The 15,049-nt window shown below is 45.5% G+C and overlaps 1 protein-coding gene across 5 annotated transcripts in view; it reads left to right on the top strand.

The window, feature by feature from the left end:
* Nucleotides 1-3,359: 3,359 nt before the first annotated feature.
* ABCC6 (ATP binding cassette subfamily C member 6) overlaps nt 3,360-15,049 on the top strand; it is a 50,527-nt gene continuing 38,837 nt past the window's right edge. For 2 of the 5 annotated variants that reach the window (XM_075011230.1, XM_075011229.1), the window contains exons 1-4: nt 3,360-3,452; nt 8,636-8,812; nt 9,504-9,629; nt 10,118-10,255. In XM_075011230.1, the coding sequence (XP_074867331.1) occupies nt 3,399-3,452; nt 8,636-8,812; nt 9,504-9,629; nt 10,118-10,255 (495 nt within the window). In that variant the 5' untranslated portion in view covers nt 3,360-3,398. Of the gene's footprint in view, nt 3,453-3,965; nt 4,224-5,281; nt 5,694-8,635; nt 8,813-9,503; nt 9,630-10,117; nt 10,256-13,004; nt 14,222-15,049 lie in introns of those variants that run through there. The other 3 variants (XM_075011232.1, XM_075011231.1, XM_075011233.1) reach the window with 3 other exon arrangements.

Raw genomic sequence — 15,049 nt, 5'->3', positions numbered from 1 at the left:
CCAGTCCCACTCCTGCCCCATCCTATGCTCTGCCCACTCCCCCCATCGCACACCCTTTGCCATTCCCCCTTTCTGTCCTCTGCCCCATTAATCGTATTCCTGGCCCCATCCTCCAGTCCTATACCCTGCCCTATCCTATAAACTGCCCCATTCCTCTCCGCCTTAGGATCCTGTACTCCCAATTCCTATTATCTGCTCCCACCCAGCACTTCTCTGAGACTATTTTATGCCCTGTTTATTTCCTGTGTTCACACTGTGTGCTCTCTCTGCCTGTTTGCAACATCATCACCTAGAAAAATAATTTACCAGCCCAGGTTATTTATAGTTATTTTGTAACAAAAACTGATGTTTGTGCTCTTTATACTTCACTCTGGAAAGCCTCACACAACTCGATGGTAAATAAGGGACGGAATATTTTAGATTTAGTCAGTGACTGTGCAGAAATCTTCTAGCATGAAAAGACCCTAAAACATGGACAGATGTGTACAAAAGCCAGAGAACTGCTGCAAGCAGAAGCCTAGGGAAGCTACCCCAAACAATCTGTTCACTTAAGCACTTAAATATTACTTAAGCTGCATCTACACTTGCCACGGAAGATAGAACACTTAGGTTCGATCTTCCGGGGTACCGTTTTGTGCATGCACGAAACAGCACGTTCCAGGTTTGTCAACCCCAGAATTCTTTGGGAGCTGCAAGGACTAAGGAATGGGACGAGCAGGCCCATTGGCATTCTGCAGTAAGGACAGGGATGAACATCGATGGCTGCAAAATGGATTTTTGGTACACAATTACCGTACCTAAAATTGCGTAGCAGCTGTTGATATTCAAGGTAAACATAGACCCAGCCTTACCGTGCAAACTCATAAGGGAAGGATCATGTTTCATGTGCTGGTATAGTACTTAGAAAAATAGGACTCAGATTAGAGTTCACTTTAATTCTTTTGCATCCAAATTTGGTTATATGCACCAAGGCATAAGGGGATGTGCACCACTAGTTAGAACCCTGTGCTGCCAACTGTGGGTGCTGTGTACACTCTGCTAATCAGTTGGGTGGCACCTGACTCACTCCAGGGCACTCAGTTTACAAAGAACACTGACCCTGACCCACTAGCCCCTCTGAACTACTGAAATACAAACACATACTCATCAATAATAACAATAGTGAAGGCCCAGTTTTCTTTGATGTGGACCTTCCACCTTTCTCAGCAGGGACAGATTGATGCAGGGGTTTTAAAGGCTGCAGCCCAGAGCCCTGTGCCAAAGGAGGCCCTGCAAAAACAAATTATATTCATCAGTGGTCATTAACTCCTTGCTCATGGTCAATGCTGGAGCCTCTGGATCAGAATTTCCAGGTTGCTAAACATCAAGTGGTGCAACAGGGCTCAAGCAGGTTGCCCCCATGCCATGGCCCCACACGTCTCTTGGAAGCCAAGCATGTCTCTGCTGTTCCTAGTGCATGGAGGGGGAGGAGGCAGCTTCACATGCTACTTCTGCCCACAGCATAGTCCCTGCAGGGGTCGGGCTTGCAGGTGTGGGCAGCGCACAGAGACATACTTTCTTTGCCCCTCCCCCAGGGGCAGGCAGAGATGTGCCAGCACCTGGCTACTTGCAGAAATGGTGTGGGGCCTGCCCAAGTCCTGCTGCGCTACTAGTTGGGAGCTGCCTGTGGTAAGCGCCTCCTGGCTGTACCTCACATTTCGCAGTCCCTCCTATACTCCCCAGGTCAGAATCTCCTTCTACACTCAAACTCCTGCCCTGAAAGAAACTAGTACAACAGCTCTTCTAAAGTAAGAAGTAGGCTATTTTGAATTTAATTAACTATATTCTACATGTTTAAGACAGAAATGTAACCACAGAACAGTTTTATGTTAATTAAAAGGCACATTTATTATAGTATTAATAACCTCAACACCATAATTATAATTTTCTTTTAAATTGGGGAAAAGACGTGTAAACCAAGGCCCCACAATATCTAATAACTCCAGGAGAGCTAATTTAGCTCTGCATCCCGTGAATTTACTCAATAACCCTTCAGCTAGGAAATGCATTTCCCTCTCCAGCTCCTATACAGGTATTTTCTGTGGCTTACAGAAGGGACAGATTTTTCAAAAGCTCTGCATCTAGTAGCTCTTTATTGTTCTGCATTAGGACTTGAAAACAGGTCAGTTCATGTAGCTGTCTAACATGTCATCTATACAAGAAAATTTACATATTTAACTGAGCTTCCTTAGGCCTGATCTAGACTTGTTAAACTACATTGGTCAAGCGTGTGCAGTGAGCAGCATAGTTAAACAAAGTCCCTTCTAGGCAGAAGTAAGTCTACAAAAGTATTCTTCCATCAGCCTAGATCCTGCCTCTCAGGGAGGTGACTCAACCTGACTGGGAAATGCCTCCTGTGGGTGTAGCAATGTCTACATTGAAATGCTACAATGTACAGCAGCTGTAGCATATTAAGTATACCCATCCCCTCAGAAACTGATTTTTGTTTAATCACTGCAACCTCCATCCACTTTGGATTAACCATGCCTTACATCAATTTTAGTTTGATTCCTTCCTGAGTTAACTAAAGGTATGTCTACATTGCAGACTCTGTACTTTGGGGAGTCGGATGACACAAACAGACCCAGGGGGCTTTGATGTAGAAACAGCAGGTGCAAATTGAAGTTACCTAGTGCCTAAAAACCTCCATCTGCTGACATACTATAGTTACATCTACATGGAGGGGTTAACGGAGTCTACCAATGTCATTCAGGGGTATGGCTTTTCTGTATGCCTGGCCCACATGGCTATGCTTCCTAGTGTATACCAGGCTTAAAGGGTTATTCAATAGTGCTGTAACGAGTGAAAATGACCCAACTTTCTCGAAAAACAAGAAGGCCTGGGGCACCTTAGAGGCTAACAGATATTTTGGCACAAAAGCTGTTAGTCTGTAAGGTGCCGTGGGACTTCTTGTTGTTTTTGAAGACACAGACTAACTCGGCTACTCCTCTGATACTTGGGATGGGGCTTGGTCCTGCCAAGAGGGCAGGGGACTGGACTCTATGACCTCCCGAGTTCCCTTCCAGTTCCAGGAGCTGCGTATCTCCATACTTGTCACCGACTTTCTCTGGGCCTTCAGGTGAGCTACGCTCTGGGGAAGCGGGGGCCCAGGCTGAGCAGTCTCTCACCCCCCTGCAGACAGCAGAGTTGTCTGGGTGGTGTGATGAGGGAGAGGTGACGCCCACCTCGTCCAGTCTGGATGGGAAGGAGCTGGGCCTTGGGGCCGTGCCCAGAGGCCACGTGCTCTGCAGGCAGGGAGGCCCAGACGCCCTGCAGCGCCCCCGGCCCCTTCCTCCACCCCGGGAACGTCACACATTAACCAGCGGGCCCAGGGTCCGGCCGCGCTCCGGGCACGCACCATGGCTGCGGGCGGCTGGCTGTGCGGCTCCCGGGAGGGCTCCGCTGGTCTCTGGGTGAGTGAGCTCGCGCACCCCCGCCCCAGGCAGCAGCTGACGCGGCCCCCAGCCAGAGCCGGCCGGAAAGATCTGGGCTCGGTTCGGCTCTTGCTGGTGCTCCCGCCTCCGTGCCGTGCACCGGGTAGTGCGTGGGCGTAGCCCGCGCAGGGGTCTGAGCCAGCCGGGGCGGGGGGGGTTAAACGTTGTCGGGAGAAGAAACCAGTCCCTCTTCCAGCTTCCCGGCTCTTCCGTGCCCGCGGGCGTCTTCCTGTCCATCTCCGCTTGCAGAGCGCAGACCATTAGGCGCTTTGCTGGGAGAAACAAAGTTCATCTTCCCTGGCTGGAGGGAGCCCAGAACTGCTGGAGATGATCCCACGCAGGCGGCTAGAGCCGAGAAAGAAAGAAAGGCCACATCTGCCCCGCAGCGTTACCCCCCACCCCCCCCGGCCGCTTCAGTGACCTGCTTGGCTTCAAGAAACTTTGGACTTTGCACTGGGGTGGAAGTTGAAACTGTTTGCGAAGAGCCTTTACCTTTTGGCACAGCCCAAAGCGAATACACCAGTCTGGATTTGCAAATTTGAAAATATGAGTGAGTGTAACTGCTCTCAGGCAGGCTCCAATCTGGGACTTTTGGAGCTTAGTGCAGGCACTGCTACAGCTTGAGCTGAAGGGCAGCTGGCTCTCAGTTTAGGCTGTAGAGGACACTCATTCTTTCTCTGTGATGTGGTCTAGGTACCAGTACTTGAGACAGTTAAGCGCCCATAGGTGTGTGGGTTACACTACAAGAAGGTACGTGGAAGCAGTCAGATCTGTTTAAAAAATGCTGTGTGTGTTATGATGCTTTATTGTGGTATATTGCCACTGATACTAGGTAGGCACAAAAATATCCACAGCCTTCTAATGCATAAGGCCATATTTACACCACACAATTATGTCAATCTTTTTCAGCATACAGCCACTGTAGTTATTAAATTGCATGAAGTGCATGAGCTTTTGGCTTCTTATGTCAGCAGTGAGAGTCCTCACCATGATTGCCTGTATTTGTAAGTGCTGGGGATGCTGCTACACCCTCTGGCATGAAGTGGCTTTCATTATGTACAAAACCTATAGTTTTGTTATTTGGCTCTCAGCACCCATGGTATTATTCCCCAACTCCTGCTTGTCTTCCCAGCCTTGGGCATTGAGAGACTGCTCCTGAAAACAAATAAAAGTCTGTTTAAGTAATGCAATATCAATGCTGACATTGTGTTTACCTAATTACGTTGCACCACTCAGAGAGGTGAAGTTATTAAGTAGATGTGGAGAGTCACTTGAATCAGGTAGGTCAAAGTAAGGAAGCTCACATCAACCTGGCCATATAGTGGCTCAAGACACTAAAATTACTGTTAGATGGAGCCATTACAGGTACCTCAATAATTTTTATATGAAAATGAAGCTCCTTCAACTGACACTCTATGTCTAAGCAAGAAATAACAGTGATTGGAAATAAACACTAATATTAGGGGGGAAAGCAGTATTAAAATGTAAAGGATGAAACACTTCCCCATTGAAGTTAATGGGAGTTTTGAAATTGACTTCAGTGGGTCAAATTGCTTTCTGAATTACACTAAGCATTCAGAGGCGCTTAACTAGCACAGAACTTGGGCCAAGGAGTCCCATGCTGAAAGTCTATTAAAATGTCTTTAGCTTTCCTTACATTAACTTAACATGGAAGGTACTTACTTAAATAATGTATTCAAAAGAAAAATACTTCAAGGGCTATGGCAGGGGAGGCCAGCCAGTTGGGGACTAAGAGTCACGTGGAGTGCAGAGTCAAGTATTATATATTTATTTTTTAATCTATCTAGATGGAGGGCCTCCAGCTGGGCATATCACAATTTAGGATGAAGACCCACGACCATCCAGTGGCTTATGGAGTCATAGAGGCAATAACATGAAACCAGTCTGCCAAACATGCACAATGCAGACAACTCCTGAATGATCAATCCCAGAGAGATCTGTGGCAGCAAAAGCTTCACTATTAAGACCTTCACTCATTTGAGCACCAGCCTGGAATCTGCCCTAACTATCCTACTCATTACCCACTATAAAGGAATAAAAGAAGAGCCAAAATATTCATTCAGGTTTATCTGCTGTACCCAGGCATTATCCACAAGGAAGCGTTCAAATCTAGACTGAGATTTTCAAACATGGCTGCCCAAAATGAGGCTCCTAAATCCATCTTTGGACATCTTCATAAAAGTGGCCTAATTCTCAGAGGTGCTGAACACCAGTAAATCTCTCTAATATTCGTGGGAGACACATAGGGTTGCCAGTCCTCTAAGATTATCCTGGCATCTGTCCAGAAATCAAAGATTAATCTTTAATTAAAGATTATGCCAGGGGGTGAAACCTCCAGCAATACAGCCAACCGAATCTGGCAACCCTAAATCACAGATGTACAGCAGTAGGCCTATCTCAGAACTGGAAAGGACCTTCAGAGGTCATTGAGTCCACTCCCCTGCACTTAGCGCAGGACTTATCACCATCGCCAACAATTTTATTTATTTATTTTGTTAACATATTTGCCCCAGATCCCTAAATGGCCCCTTCAATGATTGAGCTCACAACTATGAGTTTAATAGGTCAATGCTCAAACCACTGAGCTATCACCCAATTGTAGAGCTGTAATTCTAGCTATGGCAAAGGTGTACCTAGAATGGACTGATCTGAAATCAATTTACCGGGCCATCTCCTGTCAACTCCCTTACTCCTCATGAAGGAAACTTTGCTGTTATTCTGTAATTTTTGTAATTATGCATTTACTTAACATTTTTCAAATATAAAAAAACAGTCCACCCTGACTGAGTTAGCGTCATTGTTAACAAAATTTAACACTCCCAGCTCAGAGTGCAGTTTATATACTGAATTTTAAAAGCCTTATCTTTTCTCCTAATCCCTCTCTTTACCCTGTCTTATCTTACACTATTGACTCCACTAGGCTTCCTGTCTCCCTGGTCTACATATTTGGAATAATCTTTGACTCTAACCTGTCTTGTACATGTCTACCTGTCAGTTTTTCTCTCTAGCTTTGACACTAAGGCTGTGTCTACACTAAGACAAAACATCGAAAAGGCCATATCGAAGAATACTAACGAGGCGCTGAATTGAATATTCAGCGCCTCATTAGCATTTGGACACTTCCAGCCACGGTGCTTCAAAAGCACTGCTTTTGAACACGCGCGGCTCAGCATGGCTACACGGGGGGTCCTTTTCAAAAGGACCCTGCACATTTCTAATCCCCTTATTCCTTTTGAAAAGGACCCCCGTGTAGCCACGCCAAGCCACACGCATTCAGAAGCGGCGCTTTCAAAGCGCTGTGGCTGGAAGTGTCCTAATGAGGCACTGAATATTCAATCAGCACCTCATTAGTATTCTTCGATATGGCCATTAGCATGCCCATTTCAAAGTTTTGTCTTAGTGTAGACACAGCCTAAAAGTCCTTTCTTTATTATCTCAACTTCTAAAAGCCCTGGCTATTCCCTTCTTGCTTACTTCTCTGCTTTCTGGAACTTTCTTAAAAACATAAGACCAGCCATACTGTGTCAGACCAAAGATCCATTTAGTCCTGTATCCTGTCTTCTGACAATACACAGTGCCGGGCGCTACAGAGGCAAAGAACAGAATAGATAATCCTCAAGCGATCCATCCGTCACCCACTCCCAGCTCCAGGCAGAGGCCAAGGACACCATCCCTGTACATCCTGACTAATGGGCATGGATGGACTTGTCCTCCAGCTAATTCTTTTTTGAACTCTGTTATAGTCATGGCCTTTATAACATCCTCTGGCGAATATTTCCAGAAATTAACTATATGCTGCATGAACAAATACTTTTTTTTGTTTGTTTTGAACCTGCAGTCTATTAATTTCATTTGGAGGACCCCCCTTCCCAAGTTCTTGTTCTGAGAAGGAGTGAATAATGCTTCCTTATTTATTTCCCCTACATCAGTCATGATTTTGTACACCTCTCTCCTGGCGCCCCTTATTCGTCTCTCTTCCAAACTAAAAAGTCCCAGGCTTATTAATCTCACCGTTCTAGCCTTTCCTCATCTTCACTCTCCTAGCACTGCTTTATCCAAAATCCTGTTGCTAAATCCGCCTCTCCCCACTTTAACCATGTCATTCCCCCAACCCCGAATCTCTCTGTTGTTCAAACTCCCTTGAAATTGTAAGTCACAGAACTGTAAGGAACCTCAACAGGTCGAGGCCAGTCCCCTGCAATCATGGCAGAACCAAGAACCATCTAGATCAGGCCTGGGGAACCCCTAGCCTGCAGTCCAGACCTGGCCTATGGCTTGCCTGGATCTGGTTCTGAGGCTCAGGGCTCCCCTCCCCAGCATCCGGTCCATGGCTGGGTGGAGGGTGTAGAGCTCTGAGGCTCGTGGGCCAGGGTCAGGCAAGCCAGGGCCCAGACTGCCCAGATCCACCCTCCTCTTACACTCATACTCACCACACCCTGCTCTTGCACTCCCTCCCACCCAGATCCCTGCCTGCAGCCTGCTCCTGTACCCTCCGCCCCAGACCCACATTTCTGTCCCCAATCCACTACTGCGTCTCCCTGCTACCCAGACTCCCCACCCTCAGCCTGCTTCCTAGCAGCCCTCTCCCACTCTAAACTCCTCATTTTTGGCTCCTCCCCAGGCCTAGAGAGGTCCACAAAATCTGCCAGCACTGGCCCCCTAGGGTGTGGGGCTGGTGTGTGAGGGGAGTGTATGTGTGGGGTTTTTGGCTTTGGGGAATTTTTTTGTTTGTTGTTTGTACGTTTGTTTTTTGCTCACGTGTGGCCCCCAACTGATTTTTCTGTGGGTCAGCAGCCCCCCCAACCCAAAAAAGTTTCTCCACACCTAATCTAGACCCCTGCCGACTTGTGTTTGTCTGTCCTGCTTTTCAAAATCTCCTCAGATCGAGATTCTGCAACATCCCTAGGTAATTTCTTTCAGTGCTTAACTGCCCTGACAGTTAAAAAGTTTTTCCTAATGTCCAGTGTAAACCTCCCTTTTAGAACAGCTCTTTGGTTGGAGTAAATCAGTGTAGTCCTCAGGTAAGCCACAGCGATTTAGTCCAGTTGAGGATTTGGTCTTTGTCTTTCCATATAGTACAAGATATGGGTAAGACCCACAGTAGGCTGTGCTAAACAATTTCTCTGTTTGTGCTGTTGCAGGACTGGAATCAGACATGGTATACAAGTAACCCACGCTTTACCCAGTGCTTCCAGAATACAATCATTGCTTGGATACCCTGTACCTATCTTTGGATCTGTTTCCCATTCTATTACCTGTATCTTCAGCACCACAGCAGAGGCTATATCAGAATGTCTCATCTCTTCAAAACTAAAATGGTAAAGACCATAAAAATAATACCTCCCTATGAAATATAGCACTTTTTACTGTAGCTTCCAAAGAACTTGGCAAAGGAGGTCAGTATCAGAATTCCTATTTTACAGATGCGGAAACTGAGATACGGAATGTTAAAGGGAATCGATGTGGGTTTCTAAGTAGGCCAGTTCAGAGTCAGGTCTTCTGAGTCCCATTTTGGTACTTGTGCACTGCGGTCACTCGGGCTAGTATTAGAGGCTGGTTTTTTAGACTAAAATTTATTGTGACTGGGGTGAAGAATTTTGTTTTTCTAAAACTGTCTTGATAATCTCCTTTGAATCCCGCGGTCCTCCTTCTGCTAGGGAGTCAGTAAGGCATGTGCACATATGTTACATTGCCTTTGTTTTATTGGAGCTCTCCCCTTTAAGTGCCAGATCTAGAGAGCCACAGCTAGTTTTTACTCTCTTTTTAACCAGGTAAGCTCACTCGTGACCAAGGACTGAGTGAGTAAGGATTTGAGGATCTGGCTTAAACAGAATAACAATCCTTGTAGCATGTTCCATCTTAACGTGCCCCAGCGTCCCAAACTGCCTCCAATCACACTGTGTCCCAAACAGCCCCTTTAAACACTCAGCTACCTTGCAGCACACAGACTACTGTTATCACACGTGTCCTTTAACAGTCCATTCCAACATGTTTGTTCCCCTGTCCTAGGTACTTGGATTCATTTTGATATTACTGTGTTTTTCTAACCTATTCTACACCCTTTGGGAAATCAGTCAAGGAAGCCTGCGAGCGCCAATGTTCTTCATTAGCCCGGCAGTTCTGGGGATCACAATGGTAATTCCTTTTTTAAAAAAACATAAGTTTCAATTTAACATTGGGCAGCTCTGGTCTTCGCCCTCTTCCCTTTTAGACAGCAGAACTAGTGGTGTTCTACAGGTGAGCTGGCATTGTCTGCAAAAACCTGTCCACTGTGGAGCTACGCTCTATGAAACATGGTACTGTGTAAAGGGGTGGCAGACCAGGGCTGACACAATGGGGTGGCCACTCAGTCTGCACCTGCATGGCTCCTCTGACCCAAAACACCATATGGGAGCGGATGCAAGAGGATATGGCATCCCCTCTGGTTGCAGTAACAACTGCAGAGTGAGCCCATGCAACCAGGAGAGAGGATTCCATTTCTGACAACCTACACTTGCTGAAATTAAATTTTATCATATGGGAACAATAGTTCAGTCCATTAACGATGGACTGAATTGACACCAGCTGACAAACTGTACTGACCATGAACTTGAAACTAGTAGTTACGTATCTCTTCTTCCCAGATCCCTGCAGTGTTTCTCACCCAGTTTGAGAGGCTAAAGGGTGTCCAGTCTTCAGGCATCTTGCTGATTTTTTGGCTCCTGTCATTTCTCGCTGCTACTGTGACTGTGAGTTCTAACATTCAACAGGCTCTCCAAGGGGTAAGCAGAACTTTCTAACGTTAGCATGTGCTGCTGTTAAGGCTTCCTGTGTAGCCACAAACCATTCCCAATGAGAGGCGGTAGCTTTGTCAGCTGGAGAATGTCTCCACTCCAGCACTTTTCATCAGTAAAACTTATGTCGGTCAGAGGTATGGTTTTTTCAAACCCCTGTCCATCAAAACTTTTACCAACAAAAGTGGAGGGTAGATACAGCCTTACAATAGCATAGCTCCATTTAGAATAGTAACAGAGAGGGAGCCGTGCTGGTCTATATACTATCAAAACAAAAAGCAGTCACGTAGCACTTTAAAGACTAACAAAATAATTTATTAGGTGGTGAGTTTTCGTGGGACAGACCCACTTCTTCAGACCATAGCCACACCAGAACAGACTCAATATTTAAGGCACAGAGAACCAAAAACAGTAATCAAGGAGGACGAATCAGAAAAAAATGATTTGCTCACCTTGATCAAAGAATGGAGGGGCGCGGGGGGGACGATCAAGAATTAGATTAAGCCAGGTATGCAGATGAGCCCCTATAGTGACTCAGAAAATTCCCATCCTGGTTCAAACCATGTGTTAATGTGCCGAATTTGAATATAAAAGCCAGCTCGGCTGTTTCTCTTTGAATAGCAGTGCGGAAATTTTTTTCAGTAACATGCATACTCTTAAGTCATTAACAGAATACCCCATTCCATTAAAATGTTGACTAACTGGTTTGTGGATCTGGAGTGTTTTGATGTCTGTTTTGTGCCCATTAACCCTTTGTCTAAGGGAGTTAGAAGTCTGTTCAATATACAAAGCATCTGGGCATTGTTGGCACATGATGGCATATATGATGTTAGTAGAGGAGCATGAGAAAGTAGCTGCACTGAATTAGGGTTGGACAGGCTCGTTGAAAGAAACGTAGACTACCACTATCCTGGCTGCATCTGTTGTATAAGGCTATATCTACACTGCATTCTGCTTTCGAAAGCGGAATGCAAATGAGTGAGATTGGAAATGCAAATGAGGTGCAGATTTACATATCTCACCTCATTTGCAGATTCTCGCCCAATTTCACTTCTGGAAGAGGCTTTTGCAGAAGCAAAAATACACGTATAGATGGGGTTCCTTTGATAACAAACCCCATATTTGAAAGAACCCTTATTCTGGAAACAGAATCAGAAGACGGGTTCTTTTGAAAACAGGGTTTGTTTTTGAAGGAACTCCATCTACATGGGCGTTTTTGCTTCTGGAAAAGCCTCTTCCAGACACGAGATTGTATGACAATATGCAAATGAGGTGACAGATCTAAATCTGCACCTTATTTGCATTTTCAATCTAGCTTATTTGCATTCTGCTTCTGAAATCAGAATGCAGTGTAGACGTAGCTTAAGTGAAAAGAGCATTTTACTCTCCAGGATCCATAGTTTTTCTGAGCACCTGGTTCACACAAAAGTAAAAGAAAAATGTTAGGTTTGGTCTACACAGAGATTTTTGACTGGTATAACTGTCAGTTTTTAGTAGCATAGTAATTCCAGTCCAGCCTTTAGAGTGGACACAGTTTTACTAGTATAAAAGTTCCTTATACTGTAAACCAGGCGTGTCCAGCCCGCGGGCCGCATGCGGCCCTGATCAGCTAGTAATGCGGCCCCACAAGATCGTGAACTTTTAACATTATTATGTGATTTATATACATTAACTATATTATATATTTTGTATGCGGCCCAAGACAATTGCTCTTCACTCAGTGCGGCCCAGGCAAGCCAAAACGTTGGACACCCATGCTGTAAACCCTCAAAACGCGCATTTTAAAATTGTACTTAATTCACATTAACACAAGTTAAGCGCAGCTCAACATCCCTGGCTCCCCCCCGCAGCCCCAGTTCACACCCACTTTCACCCCCTCAGCTCTGTTTAAACCCCCACACATGGCCCTGATTCAAACCCCTCTAGCCCCGGTTCAAAGCCCCCCATGGCCCTGGTTCAAAGCTCCCACATGGCTCTGGCTCCCCAACCCCCACCCATGGCTCTGGCTCAATCCCCCCGCCCCAGTTCAAACCCCCATTCACAGCTCCAGCTCAACTCCACCCCCCCCGAAGCCCTAACCCACCCCAGGCTTAACCCTCCACATCCCCCTCCCCCAGCCCCAACCCACTGCCAGGCTTAATCTTCCCCAATTGCCCCCCCACACTTCAACCCCAAGACTTACCTTTCTGCTGCTTCCCCAGTTGTAGAACGTGCGTTCTGCCGAGGAAAAAGCTGCCCCCCAACTTACGTGAACTTCAGGTTATGCAAGGGTGTGTGGGAACACAACCCTCACGTAACTCAAGGGACTACTGTACTGTTAACGCTTATTCCCTTTCCCATATGGGACTAGCTATAACTGTATAAATACATTTGTATCGGTATCACTGTGTCCATACTGGAGAGTTGTACCGCACTGAGATTATTAAAGAAGTAAAACATGTGCGTAGACGAGGTCAGGCAGATCAACTTTATTTCCAAGAGTTACTGTTCCTGTCTTTCATACCAGCTGCTTTGCTTTCATGGGGATGAGCATTTATATGTTAAAACTGAGTGGGTAGATCTATGGATCCCATACTTATGATACTGGCTATTCTCCTAAGTGATAACCCAGCCAGTGAATCTTTCTGCAACCATAGGTATACATCACCATTTCTAATTAGCATTTATATTTCTCTCTAAAAGACAGGTGGATGGTACACTCCCACTAGGTAAGGATGGTTGGAACTCACTATTGTACTGAATTAGTACTGATTGAACTAATTAACCAGGGAAGAGCTTTTGCACATTTTGAAGTCTACACAAAGCTTGAGGTGGCTGGCGGAATTTGTATCCTCACGCAATTCAACCCCTTGCCTTAGTTTATTTAAGCACCCAGAACCATTTACTGGAATCTGCCTTGTAAAAGCCTACACTGCTATTCACAAAGCTAGGGAAGCACAGCACAGACCTGTTAAGGTCCAGGGCCAAAGCTTAAGCCCCATTGCTGGGACCAGAGCCTGAGAGCTTTAGCCCTGGATGGTGGGGCTGAAGGTAAAAGCCTCCTGTCTGGGGTTGAAGATTTTTGGCCTGTGCCTGTGGCCCCCATGCCTGGGGCAGTTGGGCTAAGGCAGTCTCAGACTTCGGTCCTTCTTTTTGGGGTTGTACAGTAATTTTTGTTGTCATACATGCCGTTCGAGTACCACTGCTCTAGCTGGCACTCACACTCTAGCTCCTCTCAGTGGTTGCACGCCTTGTGATTTTCCAGTTGTGTGCCTTATCTATACCTACAGGTACAGCCTTATCTATATCAACACCAGTCATTTAATTCCCTATAGCGCATGCTCTAAGAATTTCCCATAACACACATCCATACCGCACATCCAGAACAGCAATATAGGATGAAATTCAATGAGGTAAGGAAAGCAGACAGAAAGGATAAGGAGAAATGGTTGGAGGAGCAATGTGAACGTATTGAGAGGTATTATGGTGAACATAAGACCAGGGAGGTGTATAAGACAGTTAGGAATATTAATAGGAAATGGCAACCAAAGCAGATCGTGATCAAAGATGAGAACGAAGAAGTGCTCATGAACAGGGAGAAGATTGGTGCAATATCTTGTCCATCGCTGCACGATCTATACAAAGCACAGTTGAACCAGAGAGTGTCTCAGAGAGACTGACTGAAGAACTGAAAGAGATATCTCCCCCGAGCATCGAGAGCGAGACTGATATTTCGAAGGAGGAAGTAGAAAAAGCAGTGAAACAACTAAAGAACAACAAGAGCCCTGGAAATGATAAGATCACGGGAGAGATGATCAAATACGGTAGAGAAAGCATGATTCAGGAAATACACCGACTACGTAATATAGCATGGAAAGAAGGGAAGGCGCCTAAGGAATGGACAAGATCTGTGCTAGTGACTGCCCAAGAGTGCAAGAACTACAGAACGAACGAGTGCCCTAACGAGTCATCTAGGTAAGGTGCTGTTGATGATACTGACTGAGAGATTAAGATCGCAGATAGAAGAACATATAGCAGATGAGCAAGCAGGGTTCAGAAAAGACAGAGGTGCCATACAGCAGATATTGGCACTAAGACTGATAGCGGAGAAAGCTCGACAAAAGAACAAAAACATATACGCTTGCTTTGTCGATTTTCAAAAGGCATTTGACAGTATAGATCAGAAAGTGACTTGGGCAGTGCTGGAGTCATATGGAGTAGATAGCAGACTGATATGGTTGTTGAAAGATATCAAATGATAATGCAGAGGCAGCGGTGAGTGCATGTGGGGAGTTGGGCAGTTGGTTTAAAACAAGTAGAGATACGAGACAAGGAGATCCAATATCGCCAAATATCTTCATTGCACATCTGGAGAGAGTGATGGACAAAATCAAGGAAGAGATAGAAGGGATATCTGTGCACGGGAAAAGAATTAACAACTTGAAGTTCGCGAATGATATAGTTATTATTGAGGAAGATGGGAAGAAGCTAGCGAAAATGGTGCGGGTGTTAAATGAAGAAGGGAAACGGTACGGACTGATTATGAACATTGATAAAACAAAAACAATGGTATTTGGAGATAAGGAAATAGGAAGGAAGATCAGTATCTATGGTATTGAACTAGAAAATGTAGAGCGTTCACATATCTGGGGAGCAACATAACGTACGATCTAGACTGTATGAAGGAAATAGCGACTAGAATAGCTAAAGCAAGAGCGAGTTTAAAGGCAATGAATAAGACCTGGAAAAGGAAAGCAATTAGCTCAAGAACAAAGCTGGGTGTCTTGAAAATGTGTGTATTCA

This window comes from Carettochelys insculpta, chromosome 16 (assembly GCF_033958435.1).
Source record: "Carettochelys insculpta isolate YL-2023 chromosome 16, ASM3395843v1, whole genome shotgun sequence".
In the NCBI taxonomy this organism is placed as follows: domain Eukaryota; kingdom Metazoa; phylum Chordata; order Testudines; family Carettochelyidae; genus Carettochelys; species Carettochelys insculpta.
This window is presented reverse-complemented; position numbering and strand designations above follow the sequence as displayed.